Source organism: Convolutriloba macropyga, chromosome 9 (assembly GCF_964194025.1).
Source record: "Convolutriloba macropyga chromosome 9, txConMacr16.3, whole genome shotgun sequence".
NCBI lineage: Eukaryota > Metazoa > Xenacoelomorpha > Acoela > Convolutidae > Convolutriloba > Convolutriloba macropyga.
In genome coordinates this window covers 24,454,902-24,475,626 of record NC_134476.1, presented here as the reverse complement: position 1 = coordinate 24,475,626, position 20,725 = coordinate 24,454,902, and the positions used below count along the sequence as shown (strand labels likewise).

General features: G+C 36.5%; 2 protein-coding genes across 6 annotated transcripts in view; one reads left to right on the top strand and one right to left on the bottom strand.

Annotated features, from left to right (window-relative positions):
- Positions 1-20,725, top strand: part of LOC142346160 (uncharacterized) — a 439,331-nt gene that overhangs the window by 406,918 nt on the left and 11,688 nt on the right. The gene's annotated exons all lie outside the window — the stretch shown is intronic.
- On the bottom strand, positions 1,035-20,194 carry LOC142345675 (uncharacterized). Of its 5 annotated transcripts, none has more exons than XM_075397896.1 (3): positions 19,626-20,194; positions 18,952-19,190; positions 1,035-10,137 (listed from the first exon to the last, which is right to left on the bottom strand). In XM_075397896.1, exon 3 carries the CDS (start codon positions 10,081-10,083, stop codon positions 1,483-1,485), a length of 8,601 nt encoding a protein of 2,866 aa, XP_075254011.1. In that variant the 5' UTR covers positions 10,084-10,137; positions 18,952-19,190; positions 19,626-20,194; the 3' UTR covers positions 1,035-1,482. The 5 variants fall into 5 exon arrangements, with proteins under 5 accessions (XP_075254011.1, XP_075254007.1, XP_075254008.1 ...); XM_075397892.1 differs by having other exon boundaries at positions 1,035-10,131; XM_075397893.1 differs by having other exon boundaries at positions 1,035-10,131; positions 18,952-19,158.

Genomic DNA, 20,725 nt, shown 5'->3' with positions numbered 1-20,725 from the left:
TGATGTGTGAACAAATCATGATGTGTGAACAAATCATGATGTGTGAACAAATCATGCTGTGTGAACAAATCATGATGTGTGAACAAATCATGATGTGTGAACAAATCATGATGTGTGAAGAAATCATGATGTGTGAACAAATCATGATGTGTGAACAAATCATGATGTGTGAAGAAATCATGATGTGTGAACAAATCATGATGTGTGAACAAATCATGATGTGTGAACAAATCATGATGTGTGAAGAAATCCTGATGTGTGAACAAATCATGCTGTGTGAACAAATCATGATGTGTGAATAAATCATGATGTGTGAACAAATCATGATGTGTGAACAAATCATGATGTGTGAACAAATCATGCTGTGTGAACAAATCATGATGTGTGAACAAATCATGATGTGTGAACAAATCATGATGTGTGAACAAATCATGATGTGTGAACAAATCATGATGTGTGAAGAAATTATGATGTGTGAACAAATCATGATGTGTGAACAAATCATGATGTGTGAACAAATCATGATGTGTGAACAAATCATGATGTTTGAAGAAATCATGATGTGTGAACAAATCATGATGTGTGAACAAATCATGATGTGTGAACAAATCATGATGTGTGAACAAATCATGATGTGTGAACAAATCATGCTGTGTGAACAAATTATGATGTGTGAACAAATCATGATGTGTGAACAAATCATGATGTGTGAACAAATCATGATGTGTGAACAAATCATGATGTGTGAACAAATCATCATGTGTGAACAAATCATGATGTGTGAAGAAATCATGATGTGTGAACAAATCATGATGTGTGAACAAATCATGATGTGTGAACAAATCATGATGTGTGAAGAAATCATGATGTGTGAACAAATCATGATGTGTGAACAAATCATGAGCAAATATATAGGGCTTTTTATCGAAATTCATGTAAAAATCTACGATTGCTTCTACTGTTACGAATTAAATGTACCCTCGCTTTGTTTCTTATTATGTTAAGCTCCATCGTTATAGATACAAGAACATAAATGATTTTCAAATTAAATTTCATTACAAATTTAGTAGATAGTTGTCAAGAAATAACTTCTATATTAAACATAAACAAGCTTATATATTTCATTATCTTCGATTATAGTTCTGTAGAGATGTAACAATTTCTCTCTGGGTAATCAAGAGCACCGTGTTTTGTACTGCAGTGGTCCAAGAACACCACGTCATTTTACATTTAAAAGAATTTACATTTACTGTTACATATATTTATTTTTGAACAGATCAGCAAAAATGATCAGTTTGAGTCAAATTAGTTTTAATTAGTTGTGATCGTGTATAATCAGCAGGAGTTATGAAGCTCTTCTCAAATTCTTATCAAGGATTGTCAAGTATTTTTTAGAGTTTCTAGCTTTTTTACAGGATGTTCACTATTTCGCCGGCAGTATCAGGATCTTGAAATTCTGATCAAGGTGTACCAAGTTTCTATTCACCGTGTAGTTAGACCAGATGGGTCAGCCATAGATGAGGTCCACCTTCTCAACAATTTTTCACGATATCCTGTGCTTAATTCGCTAAAGACATCAGTATTTGCATACTTGATTGCAACGGGTCGTGAGCTTCGTGGCGTTAACATGCACCGTTTCTGGTGATCTTCAAACTCTATTTCGTTTGTAATTTCTCTCTTGCATTTAAGGCAAAATGAGATGTTGCATCGTGAACAACTAAAAATTCCTCGTGAGTACTTGCTAAATTCGTGGCCTCTTTCACAATTTAGCAAAGTTTCATGCATACTTTTTTCAATTGCACGATATTCTGTGCTTAATCCGCGAAAGACATCAACATTTGCATCGTTGTTTGCAACGGGTCGTAAGCGATTTGGTTTTAACATGCATCTTTTCTGGTGATCTTCAAGCTCTAATTCGTTTGTAACTCTGCTCTTGCATTTAACACAGTAATAAGAGGGGATGTTGCATTGTGAACAACGAAAAACTCCTCGCGAGTCCTTGCTAAATTTGCGGTAACTTTCACAATTTGGACAAGTTTCTAGCATACTTTTCTCAGTTGCATGATATTCTGCGCTTAATTTGCTTAAGTGACTCGTTGTTTGCAAACCTCTTGTAATTGTTTGAAAACTGTTGTTGGCAACGGGTCGTGATCGTCGTGGCGTTAACATGCACCGTTTCTGGTGGTCTTCAAAATCTATTTCGTTTGTAACTCTGCCCTTGCATTTAACACAGTAATAATATGAGATGTTGAATTGTGAACAACTAAAAACTCCTCGTGAATTCTTGCTAAACTTGTGGCCTTTTTCACAACTTGGACAAATTTCCAGCTTACATTCCTCAGTCAAACTTGGATTACTTTCCCAAAAATTCACGTACGCGCTCCAAGCGGCGTCTAAAGTTTGCTTCCAGCGTTTGGACGTTAGATTGTCTTTTAAATCTTGGTTCATTATTGTTTGGTTGCAATCTTTTCTGGAGATTTCGGAAACGTTGGCGCATTTCAGTCCTTTCTTGGCAAAATGTTCACTTTGAATTTGTTCAGAAACAGTGATGAACAAACATGAAGGACAGTATATGCACCCGCATAATGTTAAAGATTTTACTGCTGTCGTCTTGTTGATGTTTATATGTATGGAACCTTTCTGTTCCTGCTCTGCTTTTTTGTTCACAAACTTTTTCAAGATTACTTCCTGTGAACACATACAACAGCGAATATCAGGCAGCGTTGTGTCGGTTCTGCTTATAGTTTCACTCAAGCTTCCAGAATTTTCTAGAACTTTTCGGATTTCTTTTGCGCATTTGATGCCTTGGTCTTTTTCTCTTGTCATGATTTGAATTGAGGGCTTCACTAAATCATTTCGGCTGAAATTAGAACCAGATTTTACGTTAAATTCAACACGTGGATAGTTTGCACGTAATAATTCCAGATGGCGTAAAATTGTCGCGAACTGATGTCGTTGCAACTCAATTTCAGTGAAATAAAATAAAGGAAGAATTTCTTCACGAATATCGTGCTTTATCTGCGTTATTATCTGTTCAATTGTTTTAGCAACCTCATTCTTGTCGTCGCCGAAAATTTCTATTGAAGGGTTTGTTTTTGTTGTAAAGTGGTCAACAAGTTTGTAATTTCTTCTCTTCATCTTGTTCTCTGTAGACTCCTTCACCAGGTTCAAGCACTCCAAAATTTCCTGTTTGAAACAAGTAGCAAAACCGAAACTAATATTTTCCACAGTTTTGCTGGAAAATGTGTGGGAATCAGCCAAAGCTTGTTTGAATTCATTAACCTGATGTTTTTCATCATTTTTCTCTTTTGGACGAACTAAAAAGCATGGGTTGTGCCCACCTCTGGTTTTCACGTCAATGCCCGGATATATTTTACTCAATTTCAAAACTGAAGGATATATTCGTGTATCAATAACGGGAATTTCCTCGTTGTTGTCGAGAAAACAATGCGTTTCGTCTGAGAGCTCCATTTTGTACGAAGAAAAATTGTTACAAACATAATTGGCAACATTTGCGGAGCGGAAAGTAATTTTGCAATAAGAAATGCTACTCTTTGTCCACCTGTCGTCATCGAGAACTCTTGCGTTTCCCCATTGATCTTTTATTTCCTGGTCAGGACATTGCAATTTCATGCTACGAATATTACGTTCCAGTATCTTGATTTTGTTGTGATCAATTTTTCTAAAAATCACAGAACTCTTTTTGACGCTTTTCCAGTCTTCAATTGTCTTTCCCTCATCAAATATAGCTTTGTTGAAATCTAACCGCAAACCGGGATCAAAACATCCTAATTTTTTCCCATTTCCTAAAGGATATGAAACTCGAAAATCACCTTGCAGGCACTGTTTTTGTTGTTCTACAACATCAGATTGCAGACTAGAATGTTCTAGAACGTTTGCAACTTCGCATTGTGAGCCGTACACTCGTATCTGTCCGTGGTCAAACATGAAATTAACTTTAGCGCCCGATTGTTCTTCGAGCTCTTTCAAATACTTTTTTTCGTCACTTGTTTTCAGAATTTTGCCCAAAACTTTGGGGCCTACAAATTCTTTGCTGTCTCTTGTGACGACGGACTGTAGCTTTCTGTTGCCCGCAGGTCTTATTTGACATTGTTTTCGCCAGTTTTCGTTCGAGTTTTCGATTATCATTTGAGGTGTAACTCTGCAAGCTTGCTCCATAAAAATGCGACCAGTTGAAACGGCCTTGAACAAGTTTGTGAAAACTAAGTAGGTGTTTTGAACAACGTCGCCACGTTTTGTTAACGATGATCGGTTTGACAGCTCCAACTTAAGTAAATGATGGTGGTGTTTTTTGGTGCTTACAATACTGAAAACATTATCACTTTCATCTTCTCTACACGATGGCCGCTTGATGTTACCCGAGGTAAGCATCGAATAACCAGCCTTCAAAAAGTTGATATCGTGGAGCTCAGCTGTATTGTGGAAATATCCCGATATTAATGCCTTGCACAGGTGTTCTCTTAGTTCACTCAACGGAATGTCTAAATCTCTGAACCCACATCCAGTAGGGCCATCTCCTAGCACTTTCAGTCTTTTCAATGTTTGATAAACTGAATCGACTGATTTGTCCACTAATTGCAACGTCGTCAAACTTACTCCTAAGTCTTGGCACCATTGTTTGACTCCTTTCATTTTCAAGTCTCTCCATTCCCCGCTTTTAGTTATCATTTGTGAATGTTTCTTCATTCCTTTAATTTCCAGATAAGTTGTGTAGATTTTGAACCAAGTAAAAGCATCGCCTAGTTCGTCTAAATATACGTTGAACTTTTCGGTCATTGTATCCGTCGGCTCTTTGACCTGAAGATCATTTGAGTTCTTCATCAGAACTGCTAACTGTAATGCATGCTTGATCATGCCAACCTTTTTGGTAGCCAAAATCATGCGTATAGCTTCAATCGAAAGCTCGCCGAGCAGACTTACTGCTAGTTTTCCATCAGAAGTCAGTTCGACTTTATCGTGACCAAACATTTGTTTGGTTACTTGAATGAACTCTAAGTTAACGAGGCGCTGCTTTGCAAATTGGACTGATTTTTCACATGGTTTTGCATCGGGCATAAGTTCCAGTTGCTCCATAGAGCCGAATGTGCTCACGGCATAAAGGTATAATTCGTCAATTGGACACTGTTTCAACTCCGGCGCGTCGAATTCCTCAAGCTTGTCAAACTCTTCTTTCGAACAAAGCCGGTAGCAGTACCCAGTCTCAATTCTACCGGCTCTGCCTTTCCTTTGCTTAGCAGACGCCTGAGAATTATTGTTCAAAACTAGTGCTGAAATTCTTAACTCATGATCATAGGTTATTTTCTTAGCTTGGCCGACATCAATTACGAATTTAACACCTGGGATTGTTAACGAAGTTTCGGCAATATTCGTACAACATACAATTTTGCGAACGTAGCCAGGGTGAGTGCGTGAGGCATTTTCTGCAAATTCTCTTTCGGCCCGTTCCCGAATCAATTCAACGGTGTTATGGATTTCTTTCTTGCCAGGGAGGAAAATTAAGACGTCGCCTCTTTCTTTAGGATGAACTTCTCTGAACAAAATGTCAACTGCGTGGACAACTAGCTTGTTTTTCCCACCGAAAAGTTCATTTTGGCTATCAATATCATCGTTCAAAGTAAGAAGCGAACTGTAGTTTGAAATGACGTCCAGTTCTTCGTTTTCAGCATCATTGTATTCGCGACTGTTTCCAGGAGTTGTTGACAAAGAAGTTTTCAATGAAGTTTTGGAACTTGGTGCGATTTTGGTGACAGGACTTTTTACAGATACTGGTTTGTAAAATTCTTCAACATCAAACATTTTGCCTTCACACTCAATTATGGGACATTTGCCAAAGTAGTCTGAGAACTGTTGCTGGTTTATAGAAGCTGACATCACTACAACTTTCAGCTTACAGTTTTCATTCTGTAGCATTTTCTTCAAAAGTGCCATTAAAAAATCCGTATCCTTGCCTCGTTCGTGTGCTTCGTCAACAATTACACAGTCGTAACTGGTGGATTCCTGTTGGTTTTTCAGCTTCTGGAGCAACAAACCTTCAGTTACGAACTCAATTCTAGTTCCAGACGAAATCTTTTTGCTGTCCTTGCGTTGTTCTAATGTTTGACCTCTTGATCCGATCTGAAACCCTACCCAACCTCCTACTTCACCCAGGGTACCCTCAAGTTGTGCCATTGAATTTTCATCGGGGTTTTTTGGTGAGTGGGTCTTGTGTTTGCTGAGGTGTGATGGCAACTGTTTGTACCAGCCGAGCCGATCGTTCTCGTCCAAGGCCCGTGTCTCGGATCCAGATGACGCATACAAAGGGTAAGCGACAACTTCCGCCTTGTTTGAGTTGAGAACAGCCGGCTTTGATTTGTCTTCAGTCTTTTTTGTACTGTCAATGCTTCCAGAATATTCCAAGGAAACCCGCTGGGCAATTTTTGTAGCTGCCACTCTCCGAGGTTGCGTGCACACAACTTTGGGAAAATTTTTGACCTCTAAGTGTTTTAAAACGTGATGCAAGTCATCGGCTAAGTATTGAGGAACTTGAGTACTTTTTCCGCTGCCAGTTTGAGCCACAACTATCATAGCGTTATGGTCTCTCAAAGCGCTCATAATTTCAAACCTCTTTGAGAAGATGGGCAACTGTTTTCCACTGCATTCTTGTTTACATCTGTTTTTCTCTCGCAGCAAACACATTTTCAACTCTTTGTTCACACCCACACGTCGATCTGGATCTTCGGCGGAATATAAATGAAACCGCGAATTGACTTCATTCAAAGCTGCACAAACAGCCAGATTAAAAGGGTTCGATTTTTCTGTTTCTTTTTCAATTTCTGTCAAAGTATTTTGGTGAATTTCAGGACTGTACGCTTGTTCTAATCTTTCCTGTAGATATTTTTTTCTTTTGTCAAGAATTGCCTGTTCTCGCTCTATGTGGAAAAGTTTTCCTTTCAAACATCCAAAAACTACTTTTTGTGATAAACTCCATAACGATGGTACTGTTTGTGTTATTTCTGGAGTTATTACCTTGTGTTTTCCAGGATTTGAGACTTTAACTTGATCAATCATGCTATTAATTCGCTCTTTTTCTGTTGACAATTTTTTCTCTCTGTTGGTGATAATACGAATTTTTGACATCAAAGTTTGTTCAAGTTTATGGACTTCTTCACTCATGATAGGGTCTTGGTAGGAGTTATGTAAGTCAATTATTGTTTGTTTCAACTTGTTGCAAAATTCTCCACGTTTTCGTATTTCGCCAATATCGGCGTTTTCGGTATCTTTAAACCGTAAGTTACGTGGGGAAATCAGTGGTCTCAGTTTCTGTTGTAGGTCGAGATATGAAGTTTCTTCAGATATCAGCGCGCATTCTAAGTCCTTTGATTTGTTGTCAATATCTGAGTGCACTTTTTTGTACCTCTCGAGTAATTCACGTTCTTCTGCAGTTAATTTTCGGTCTCGTTTCAGAAAAACTTTTGCAAGTTTATTTTGAATTCCTCTCAACAAATTTGTGAAGAAACCAGGCTCACGCTGGTTCGTGATCTTTTCAAGCTCCGAATATAAATGTCTTAGTTCAATGGCCTTGTTAAAAGTTATGCTAACTTTGCTTCTGTGTTTGTGAACAACTTGAAGATTTCCCATTAAAACAGTTTTTAGCCGTTTTATTTCGCTAAATTTTTCTTCGTACAAACTTAACGCAAATTTCAGTCGTTTTTCTTGTTCCGTCAGAGTTTCATTCAAACCATCTATTTTGTCTAGAATGGGTCTAATGAAGAAATTCAGCTCCAGTTTCATTTTGTCTGCCCACGAATTATACCATTCCAAAGTTTTCGGGTGGCGCTTTCTGCATTCTTTTTCGATGCAATCATAAATACACAACGGTAACAAATTATCTGGTTCAGATTTAATTTTTTTGCTCGGCAAAACTTGGACAAAATGTTTAGAGCTCAAAATAATCCAGTATTTTTTTATTTGTTCAACCTGTTTGGTTGTGGCTGTATGTGCAATATTTTTATCGGTTAAAATTTCAACGATTTCAGTTTCCGATTTGTTCACAAGGGTATTGAAAAATGTCTGGTACTCAAAAATCTCCACAGTAGCGTTCCGTGTTTTTCCAAGTTTTTCCAGCAACTGTTGTTGTTTTTGCCACATTTTTTCCCAAATGGGGATTTTTTCAAAGTCTTGAACAAACGGACCATGATAAATATTTCCAGACGTCTGTGCCATTTTTTGTTTCAACTGATCAAGATCAGAGGGAATTTGGTCAACAGCGCGTGAAAATAATGCTGATAACTCTTGACAATCACGTGAACTAATTCCTTTCTGAGATGCTAATTTGAAAAAAGTCCAGTCAATTTGAGCCAGCAGGGAGTTTTCCCATTGGGCCACGTAGCGAATCCAGTCGCTTTTGTCTTCAATCATTCTGTGGTTCTTATCTGGTTTTGGAACTTCGTAGCTTTCAGCCGGAACTTTTCTCAAAGTCTCAGAATATTCTAGAATCCTCTGGTCCCAGATGACAAGATATAAGTCGCCATCTAAATCGCCGCCGCTCATTTTATCGGGGTCAGGTCGGGAACCCTCGGTTGAGAACAAAATGACGTTTTTCAAATCACTAACATGGCTACTTGGAGCTGGTGGGACAGCTGTGAGAACCCGAATGTCACCCGGTGAATATGACGGACTTCGGCAAACGACAACATCACCCAAAACTGGTCCGAGCTCGGATAAGACAATACATTCCCCGTCTCGTAAAGGAGTCTTTCGAAGTAATTCGGGAAACGAAGCACCTATTAGAAGCCGGGAACATGCTACCGGAATCTTCAACTTCTCCGAGTCTAAATTCTCAACTTGAAGAGGTAAATTTACAAAAGGGCCTGGAACAATTGACGCTTTGTGTTGGCGTAATAGCTTAGCAAACATCGGCAACTTCAGTTTAAGACTGTAACAGTGTAATGCAGCAACACTATCCCTTCTTGCGTTTTCGGTTTGCTGCAAGTAACAATCTTGAATCGACTGCAATTTTTGGAGCGGGATATTGGCACTCAAAAGGGCAATGACTTGCTTGTTCAGTTTTCCAATCTTAGCGATATGATTGGTCGACACAATTCCCAATTTTAACCACAAATGTTCCTTGGCTTTGTTCGTTCCTACATCATCGACTTTGACCTTTACCATAGAAGGTCGGAAAGAAATCGAATGTTTGGTTTTATCGCGGTTATCAACAACAAGCACACCTTTGCAGAGTTTGCCGTTGCCATAGTAACGAATTTGCCATACACTTGGAACAAATGTCCATTTCTTGCTGACGCTGGGATTATTTCTCCATACCCACTCAGCTAAAGCGTAAGAAATAAATCCACACCCGTCGGTGAAGTTAAAATTGTCCCTTTCAATATCTTCAGCGGACTCTATTAATAAATCTGGGGGTAAATTGACGATATGTTGACAGCCAGTGAACAAAAGACCAACGTATTTAGTTCGTTTTGCAACTCCTTTTGACTTGCCCAATTTTGTTAAATTTATGAGCTGGCTCATAACCTCTTCACACTGATCTAATGGACCCCGCATGAAGTAAAAAGACCGACTTTGAACCCCGGAATTGCTGCAACCCAAAAGGTTGAAAACATTTCCATCGGCTTTGACTCCACCTCTGAGTACTTTCTCGATAATGTCTTCTTCCAGCATTGCTGATTTTGTATTGAACTCAGCACTTGAAACAAAATTGATAGCAAAAAACTGATTAGTGTCCAATTTTCTATCGTTTCCGACAATTTTTCTAACACGTCTGTCGGCCATATTTGTTCTCACCGACCGCGTTGAATTAAATGTCATAGTGCCGTTGAAGACGTATTCGAAGAAAAGCGAGTTTACATTCAAAACATTAGCTGATGCGAAAAATTCCCCGTTCAGTTCAAAATCGAAACTTCGGATAGCGTAGCCGGCATTTTTTGTATTGCCCGTCAACTTGTCGGCTGAGACACTGTTCCAGAGATCCTGAGGAATCTGTGCTGCAGAATCGGCCTTGATACATTCTGTGACAGTTGTTTTCAAGAGATCGAAGGCACTTTCCCGTTCGGATTTTTGCATTTCAAATGCACCTGGTTGTTAGAAGGTCGTGGTATAAAGAGCCTCTACCTAAAACTAAGCAATTGTCACTTCTAACAACGAGGGATTTGAGTTTTCGCAAAAATTGCTGACTGAGTTTTGTTCAGATTGTAATTCTCCTCTCACTAGGCCAAAAGATCACAACTTGATGTGGACATAGCTTATTTTTGCTCTCTTATAAACGAACTATAAATTCAAGCCCAAGCTTATAGTCACAGGTAGTTTCTGGAAAGCATTAAGGAACTTTTTTTAAAGATTTGTTAAAGAATAATTTTTTTTTCAAGATTGAATCATGAGTTTGGGACTTTTTTCACGAGAAGCAGTAATATGCATTCCACCAGAGCATTCCAATGGGTCAATTGACGAACAGTATAATTTTTCACAAGTTTGTAAAAAGTCTAAAAATAACGTTGAAGAAAAACGTAATATTTGCCCCGATAACCTCATTCGAATCTTTTAACATAATCAAACTAGTGTTACTTAAGCAGGTTGGCCAGAAACTGTTTTGTTAAAAACAAAGAGTTCCGAAGGAAACTACATTTTCAGCCAACTAATTGCAAAAATAGCCATATTTGTCTCCAATTTTACATCTGTCAGTAGTTTTGACGAGTGCTTGAAAATTTTATGAAAAAAAATCAATTAAATATTATCGCTGCAAATAAAAATTTCACAATTCTAACCACTTTCTCTATAGTTTCGTGAATTTGATAACGCAAAAATAAATTGAGACAATGAGGGTGGGCTTGTTCAAGTTTGAATTTTTTGGTATTAACCACAATTTTGGTTGAGCTTCATGTTTTTATCTATAACTTTCAGAAATTAAAGATCATTGGGCAATTCTAAATTCAAATTGATAGCTTGATTAAAATTTAATTGTTTTTCAAAACCTCTAATTTTCTAAGCAAGAAGGTGTTGGTCAAAAACATTGGTAAAGGTGGCTTTAAAAGTTAAAATAAAATCGTTATTTTTAAAAATAATATTTTCAAGTTTTATCCAGATTATCGAGAACGAACCCAAAAACCATTAAGGAATCAGAAGCTCCATGTCATCTGTATTCAGTGATCCCTTTTCATTTCAAGCTGTTGATAGCTGTGCCGTAACACTTTGTTTCAGAAAAGCAAAACTGCTGAAACGATTTTTAAAAATAATTGCCACATTTATTTTGATCTGGTGGCTTATATTATCTACGGAACAAAATTGACGCAATTCTTCTCAATTCTATGCCTGCAACATCCTTATGCGTTGTTTAAGTAAAACGAAAGAATCAAATAGCTTGTAGAAGTCACAAAAATTTTAGGCTACTGTATAAAAAAGCGGAGAATTCACATTAAATGAATCAATCTAACTGAGAAACTCAGAAACTTAGCAGGACAAGTCCTGGAATAAAATTCAAGTAAAAAAAACAACCAACAAAACACAATTTTGACTAAGTGAATGATTTCATGACAACTTAAGTGTTCCTCTAACTTTAAACCAGAAGGTGTTACACAATAGAGGAAATTTCAAAACAAAAAAAAATTCAAAATCTGATGTTTTAGATCAATCAAAAATCAACTCTGGTGGAGCTCAATTTTAACACACTGATTGAGCTAAAAAACTTTTATGACGCAGTCACACCACATAAATAAAAAAAAGGTAAAAAATACTTTAGAGGGCTGAAGAGCTCACATAAATTGGCAAATGTGAATTCGTTTTGAGAAACAGTTGGCGTTTCACTTATTCCAAAACATGCTAATTTTTCATAGCTTTTGAAAGAACGAAAAATAAAAGACAAGGCATGAAAGTGCATTGAAAACTAATTTAAAACAAAGTAGCAGTAAAGATATACGACTTGAATCAAAAAAAGTTCAACTTTTTTTTCACATATTGAGAGATGTTTTTCTGTGAAAACACTGAATAAGAAGAAAGTTTTGGTAGCTGATATACCTGTGCAGTTAAATAAAAAATTCTCAAATGAACCTTGAAAAAAATAATAGTTTTAGGCCTTTTGACTTTAACACTCCGAGAAGGAATGCATTATAATTAAATGAGCATTAAATCTTAAAAGAAACAAGTTCTCAAAATAATACCAAATTGGATAGAACAATAAGCTATATATGGGTCAAAAAGAAGACGATATAATTCACTGGATGGCAAAAACGTAGAGAGACGGAACAACTGAATTCCAAATTGTTTTAAATTGTTTTAATTTAACATTCAACAAAGCTGTCAACAACAGGAGGTAAAAGAGAACAAATTGAAAAAAATTGAAAAACTCAAATCCAAATTGAAAAACCTATAATTACTCCGCAGGGAATATCTTTGCGTCTAAATGGAGCTGAATGCATTAAAGACTACATCTGTCACGAGTTGTCACTATTGATGATAATCAGGCAAGCCGCCAAAGAGGAATATGAGAAGGAGAACTAGAATTAAAGATATATACATTTTTTTCAGAACAATCGTTTCCATTTTATAACAGTCGTGAAGAAATCCAATAACGAAAAGGGGACAACACAATGCAGCAGTCAAAACACTGCAAAAACTCTGATATAACCATCACCATCCGCGTCCTGAAGAAACAGCCCTCCGCGCCATGAAGTCGAATGATTTTTATGAATTCTGCTGCTTCGGTGTGATTACTTAATCTGCTACTTGATGTGCCCCTCAGACTTGACTTCCAATTGAACTCAAAATTATCGAAATTTAAGAAAAGGTCTTTAAAAAAGACTGCGCCCAAAAACAATCTAAATTATATGAAATTGGAACTCAATAATAACTGACTGAGTTAGTGAAGTTGATCCTAACGACTCGTAATTGTTGCAGTTTTAATGAATGACAGAGATATGACAGAAAAATTATTAGTCGCATAAAAGATTATCAAAATTTTAAAAAGACCAGAAACAGTTTTTAATTTTCTTTCTAAATGAGCTAAAAACCCTAACGATGCTATCACACCACATAAATAAAAAGAGTTAAATATAGTTTAGAGAGCTGACATAAATTAGCAAATGCGGATTTGTTTTGAGGAAAAGTTGGCGTTTCACTTATTCCCAAACCTGCTTATGTTTTATAGATTTTGAAAGAACGAAAAACAAAAAAGAAAAGTCATGAAAATGTATTGAAAACTAATTTAAAACAAAGTAGCAGTACAGATATACGACTTGAATCAAAATAGTTCACATATTGAGACATGTTTTATTATGTGAAAACACTGAATAAGAGAAAAGTTTTGGTAGCTGATATACCTGTGCAGTTAAATAAAAAACCTCTGATGAACCTTAAAAAAATAATAGTTTTAGGTCTTTTGATTTTAACACTCCGAGAAGGAATGTATTATAATTATATGAGCATTATATCTAAAAACAAACTCAAAATCTCAAAATAATAATACCAAATTGGATAGAACTAAGCTATTTATGGCACAAAAGGAGGACGATATACTTCACTGGATGCCAAAAATGTAGAGAGACGTAGCAATTGAATTCCAAATTGTTTTTAATTGCTTTAATTTAAAACTCAACAAAGCTGTCAACAACAGGAGGTAAAAGAGAACAAAATGAAAAAAAAAACAAATCCGTTTTGAAAAACCTATAATTACTAAGCAGGGAATATCTTTGTATCTAAATGGAGTTGAATGCACTAAGACTACATCTGTTACGAGTTGTCACCATTGATGATAATCAGGCAAGCCGCCAAAGAGGACTATGAGAAGGAGAACTAGAATTAAAAATATACATTTTTTGGAACAATCATTTCCATTTTATAACAGTCGTGAAGAAGTCCAATAATGAAAAGGGGAAAACACAATGCAGCAGTCAAAACACGGCAAAAACTCTGGTATTACCATCCGCATCCTGAAGAAATAGCCCACCGTGCCCATGTTTTTTATAAATTCTGCTGCCTCGGTGTGATTGCTTGTTCTGCTAATTGTTGTGCCCCCTCAGATTTGACTTCCAATTGACCTCAAAATTATCGAAATTTATGAAGAGGTCTTTAAAAAAAGTTGCACCCAAAAACAATCTAAGTTATATGAAATTGGAACTCAATAATAAATGACAGAGTTCGTGAAGCTAATCCCAACGACTCATAATTGTTGCAGATTTAATGAATGGCAGAGCTATGACAAAAAAATTAATAGTGGCATAAAAGGTGACCAAAATTTTTTAAAGACCAAAAAAGTTTGAACATAAGTTTTTGGTGATAGGCACTCAGTCAATTTTACACCCACAAAAAGTGCATGCTATCACTATATTTATTTTTTTAGTTCGTAGTTTTTTTGGATTCGAAATGAAATAAATTATAATTTTTGGATTTTTCAAAAAAAAGTTTAACAATTAACCATTCAATTACAGATCTAAAAAGATTTTCTCCCATTTTATTAAGACTTGAACAGGCATTTAAAACGAACAGAACCTTGGATGAAAAATTACTTTAACTCAGGTGAGGGACGGATTAAACGATTATAAAAACTTATAAAAATTGGCTGGAAACTTGTCGCAAATTTTTTCTCAAAAGACGATATTCTTTTGGAATTTCTTTATTTACCTTGAGATATTGGCAAAACAATAATATTATTTTTCAAAAAACCTTAAAAACATTGACTTTTGACAAAATTTGTAGTTAGCTTGATAAAAAACCAGGCTAACTTGCTTGAAATTGTGGGTAGAATATGAGGAAAGTTTTTTATTCAAAACAACCAAAAATCATAAAAGTAGGTTTTTTAGCGAAATTCTAGACGCAGAGAACTTCAAATTGATACCACAAATGCTAGCATAAGAGGACTTCAAAAAAGTAAAATTTTAACTGGACAAATAAAGTGGAGCTAGCATAAAAGAAAATTTCCCGATTGGTTTTTTTCCAGTGGTTTTTTTTTCAGAGGATACTGAGTTGCTAAAAGTGTTCTAACTCAAAATAATTTTCTTTTTCATAACCAGAGGACTATTCGAAATTTCATGGTATCAATCTTGGTACCAAATCTGATCGATATTTTAGAGATTGCGCGTGAACGAAGCGTAAGGCCGGACTGCGGTAAATTATGTGAATTTTTTGTTCAATAAAAATAATTTGTTTCCCTATCATTTGAAATCCAAAGAAGACCTCAACTATTTCAAGAGATGACAAAAATGACAAAAAAATTGATAGTGGCATAAAAGATTATCAAAATATTAAAAAGACCAAAAACGTTTCTCATTTTGTTTTTAAATCTCAGTTACAGATCTAAAATGATTTTCTCCCATTCTACCAAGATTTCAACAAACATTAAAAAATTTTTAAACATTTAGACATGTTTTTATAGACGGATTAAACCTTTATAAGAATGTCTAAAAATTGGCTAAAGTTATTTTCTAGTCAAGACTATCGTTCGTTCAAAGTTGCCTATGTCCAGACTATAGTGCGTTCAAAATTGCTTATGTCCAGATTTTAGTGCGTTCGTTCGTATTTCCAGACCGTGTAATTTGGAAAAGTGTAAGGCAAAACTACGTAAATATATATGAACTCTGAAAGTGTTGTAGAACTTAGTTCATGCGTGGTTTATTGACACTTTTGTTAATCACAACTCTATCTTTCACACCCAGAACTTTTCCGGGTAAAATAAATAGGTCCTAATTTTGACAGGTCTCAAATAGAAATATGCGTCCTAAGATTAGGGCTAATGAAACAAACACTTAGGACTCAAATACCTTCTAACAAAGATAAGACCGAAGTAGCACACAAATGACCAACAATACCAAAATTGGTGATTCGCAAGGTAAATAACACCTGATAAGAGGCACACAAAATTGTGGCGCGATTTGGAGCAAAGCAAATAAGACCAAGATTATTTGAGTTGGAAAACCTTGAGCTCATTCAAATTAAAACTTAGCCCTTTAAAACTCCAAACAAAGGAAAATAATTTATTGCCTTTAATTTTTTCAGCTAAAAACTGAACTTAGTTAATTGTTATTATTGGCCTTGCTCCACTAAATCCTTTATTTGTCAGGCTTTAATAAATTATAGCTCTCAAGTTATGGACAACAAAATTGTAAATGAGGGACTCGGAAAGGCTCCAATAAAGCTACCTCCAGTGGCTGGAAAAACGCCACGGGCAGAACACATTCGGGTCTCCAAGACAAAGACAAGGAAGCAAACAATGAGCGGCAGATCCAACAAGGGAAAAAAGACCCTCGCATCGAAACAAAGCGAGCAACAACAGAAACAAAGCGAGCAACAACAGCAGCAAAGCGAGCAACAACAGCAGCAAAGCGAGCAACAACAGCAGCAAAGCGAGCAACAACAGCCTCAAAACGAACAACGACAGCATCAACCAACTTACGATAGCGACTTATCAGAAGATGGAAGAGCTGAGCACCAAGCGCTAATGGAAATAAAGAGAGTTTAAAGTGAGCGTCCCGATGCTGAGTAAAAGCTAACTCTAATATAATATATACAATTGTCATGTGTGTGCAAGTCCGGTTTATTAAATTATGTCAACGACATTGAACAACTTACCCCTCATTTTTTGGCTTAACACGAGTAACAAATAAAACATTGCATTGTTCCACCGCTCAAGCCGGCCTTTAAGTAAATTCCTCCTCTATTTGGGCCTATTTTGTTTCCAGTGTAACAATCCCAGTGGGCTTGCTCGAACTCATCGATCTCATAAAACATGTAAATATTAGTTCTAAAGGTTCCGGCTAGCATTCTCAAATATGTTGTTGTAACGAAATTAAGATCATTTGGGCCAATAATCAGAGGGGCAGCGCCCATCATCTTGAATAAGTGGCGGTCCGGGCCTTTCTTTCGTAATGAACGAATTATTTCTTCAATTTTTCCCCTTGATTAGTGTTTGTCAAAATTGTGCTAAGTGCAGCGCACACGCAATTAAAATCGGGACCAATAGTGTCCACGGTTCTAGGGATAAAGGACGTAGGATCTAACGAAGGGGCGTTCGTGAAGCAATTGTTTTCCAGTAACGGCCTTTCGTTTATAACTAGGCTTAATTCATTACAAATCCTATCGAGTGTAAGGCGAGTAGCATGAACCAGAGGTCCGGTAAAACGCCGATGAATCATTTGTTCATTGGAATAATCACAATTGCGTTCCCCAACGATAAACCGGGCTCCCTGAACATTGTAACAGCGTTTAACAAGCTGCTTGGGCTTAATTGCTTTAATATGCTCGTGGTCTCGATGTAGTTTTTAAATGATAACTTCTGCATTCCGGGAATGCAAGACTTTGAGTCCAGTCTTTCTATTAATAAGGCAGAGCTTTGGCTTGAGATACCGATTACACAATCGTTTGAAAATGCAATTTTTTTGCCTATCAATTTCACGGTCTTTTGGGAAAGAATTATGTCGATAGAATTTTAAAATATCTTGATATATGTTAAAATCCATTTGCAAGTGACACTAAGTAGAGTGAGCTTGTGTCTTATCACTACACAAACATTGTAGAAATGGCAAATTATTACCAATCTGGAGCTGCACTGAGCATGAAATTATTATTACGCGTGATATACCTCGCTAAATTATTGAAAATATAGGCGTCTCAATTTTTGCTACCCCCTGCAAGTCCTCAAAACCCTACTTCCCCAAGTCCGATCACTAATTTTAACTGATCACTCCTAGGACAATTCCTGGCGCAATGAGAAAAACAACGGGCTTTCTCCGGTACCCGAAACCGCTCTTTTGGCCTTTAAACTAAACAAAGGAAAAGACGAAAGACAATTTTTTATTCTTCTTTGAAAGAAACGACACTTTTTCCAGAGTCAAAACATTTTACCAAGATCTCGTTCAGAGGTGAAAAGTTGAGATAAATTACCTTTCAATACCAAAGTATTAGCGCTGAAACTATTCTACAAGGGAATAAGGGACAGAAAGAGCTAAGTTTCTTTTTTCATGACCCTAAGGAAAGGGTTAAAGTTTTATATGAAACTAAACATTATTCCAGCCTAAATAGAAAACAAAGGTATCATAGGTTAAATCGGATACGTATTCGTTTCTGGGAGAGAGTAAAAACAAGCGTGTGAAAAATTGCACACGTATTGCTCAGCATGAAACGTGAATTGTGCCATATTCCGAAACTATCAGACCGAGTTAAATACGCAGCTCCGGTCATCGCGAACAAACATTCACATAAGATAAGTTGCGTCTTGTGACTGACCTTCTACGCCCACTATCACACTTAGACGTTAGGCCAAAATGTTCTAAAAGGAACGACACGTTACGTTTTGCTGATAAAAAATGATAAGGTTGAGTAACCTTAGGCACAAGAAAAACGCTCAGAGAGATTTGCGAATCTGAAAAGCAGTGATTCGTCAAATAAGTTAGTTATAGTTCGAGAGACGAAGTTGACACGTGAGTTCAACTTTCCTAGGTAAAAGGAGTGTTGGAAAAAAAAGCGATTAATCGAACTTTCTGATTAGTTTAAGTTACTCTGACTTAGTGGAATCGGGATTCTCCGACTGTTGTAAGTTTTGTATAATTTTTAGTTTTGAATAACAGGAGAATATTTGACTGTGTTCATTAATTCTCTATTTCGTAATTACTTATTCTGGGATAATCCTTAGCTTCAATTCTTCGATGCAAAGAACCGATATATACTTGGTTGTTTCAATATAGCTATATTTCAGTGAAGTATTACTTTCATTACTTGGAAAAGAAATTAATTATTTCGCTCATCAAATATCTTTTATATACAGCTTTGTGAGAGCACCGGGAAACAAGTCCCCAGCTGGAAGCCTTCTAACGATAAAAAATACAAAATTCTACAAGTGTAAATCTTTCGCAATTATTCAGTTAAAAGTATAAAATTCTGGATGCATGTTGCAATATAACGACGTTTTTGACAATAGGAGCCTTCAAAACGAATAAAGAATCAATTGCTTACCTCTTCAGCCAATTCTGCCCCGAAACAAGAGGAAGTGTTTTTCAATCAGAAATTCTGGTCATTGAAACACAGCTAATGTAACAATAGGTATTAACTATAACTAACTATAGAACTAGAACTGTTACTCAAATTATAAACTCGAAATGTACTGATATACATCCTTCGATTACACACTACTACATTTCGGCTACATGAATTTGGATGCATCTATACATTTATAAGCGTAATATGAATTGACACTGCAAAATACTGCGTACACAGTGGTGGCCGCCGTATTGGCCGACAGGGCGTTCAGCCGACAACCAAAAAATGAGAAGTTCAACCGACAATTTAAGTAAAATGAGCAATAAAACTTATTCTAAAGCTGTGATTGGCCAATTTTAAACACTATTTCGTAAGCGGACAAATATACCGCAGTTTTTTCATCAACTAGTGTAACGAAGGTCTATCAACTAGCGTAACAAAGGTATTTAACCGCATCTGGCCATGCCTCGCGGGCCATGGCCATGCCTCAGCGGCCCGTGGGACTTGATAGGAATCTATCACAACCGAACTACTGATTTATGGAACAATTATGGACTTTTATTACCGATCATAATAAAAACTGTCGGCTAAATTTCTCATTTTTCCTTGTCGGCTAAACGCCCTGTCGGCCAATTTTCCTAGCACCGTACACAGTATGTTTGTTTTAAAGCTCAAAATGCGTTCAAACTATTTCTCAGAAATATTGCGTTTTTTAGACACGCCGCTTTTCCGCCTTTCTCTGTTGTCCGTGCTGAGCAAGGCAGATTAACCCGTGGCAGATTTCATAAATCCATCAAGCATAACTAATTTTGAACATATATGTATGAGGTAATATATGCTTTAAATGATCACTTTTGGGTGTATACGCTAAATGGGGATCGTTTCTACCCCCTTATCCACATCAGGCGCATTACAAGACTTGCATTTCGGACGGTTATCTTGCTAGAAAATGTTGTTCCGGATAAAAGGAATGCATGAACGCTGTAACTTGCTGTGGCTAGATGAGAATGTTAAACTTTACGTAATTTGTAGGTTTTTTCAAATTTTTTTGCTAATTTGGCTAATTTACTGAAGCGAGGAAAGTACATTTATATTTAAAACGTAGTGATCTCCGAAAAGGTATATGCATATAGAGAAAACAGAAAAACTAAAAGCAAGCTTGCGTGTGCAAAGGGAAAATGAACGGAAGAAAATTATGTCGAAAATGGAACAACGCGTATGCGGTTTATGTCGACATACCTAACTTACAAACATATTTCGACTAATCCCCCCCCCCCATTTTGTAGCCATTAAGACTAAGGTCGTGACGAAAATGGAAGGTCGTGACGAAAATGGAAAGTCGAACTGAGCCGAACATTGCGTTACACGTGCGCAATAGTTACGTCATAATAGATATAGCTTATTATTGGAAATTTAAGAATACGAATAAGCATGTAATTTTACCCGGGCACACACTAACTGACGCTAACACTAACACAAGATCAGGTAAATTATTTACCTGAAAAAACATCTGAATTTACCTGAACCGTTCAGTCAAATGTTATCACCTAAACTACAGATGAACCTGCCTGAATTTTACCTGAACATTACATGAATTTTTCGGGCCCTACAGTTGTTTCAAGCTCAAAAACATTTTTTTTCGGCCTAATCAAAGTGTGAGGAGAACCAAAATAGTGGAGTTTCAAAAGAACGGTTTGAAGAAACATTAGCTTTAGAATCCAATAAACAGGGAGCATAATGATCTTAAAGT

Excerpts from the sequence above, each read along its gene's own strand:
- LOC142345675 (XM_075397896.1), bottom strand. The coding sequence starts at position 10,083 with ATGCAAAAATCCGAACGGGAAAGTGCCTTCGATCTCTTGAAAACAACT.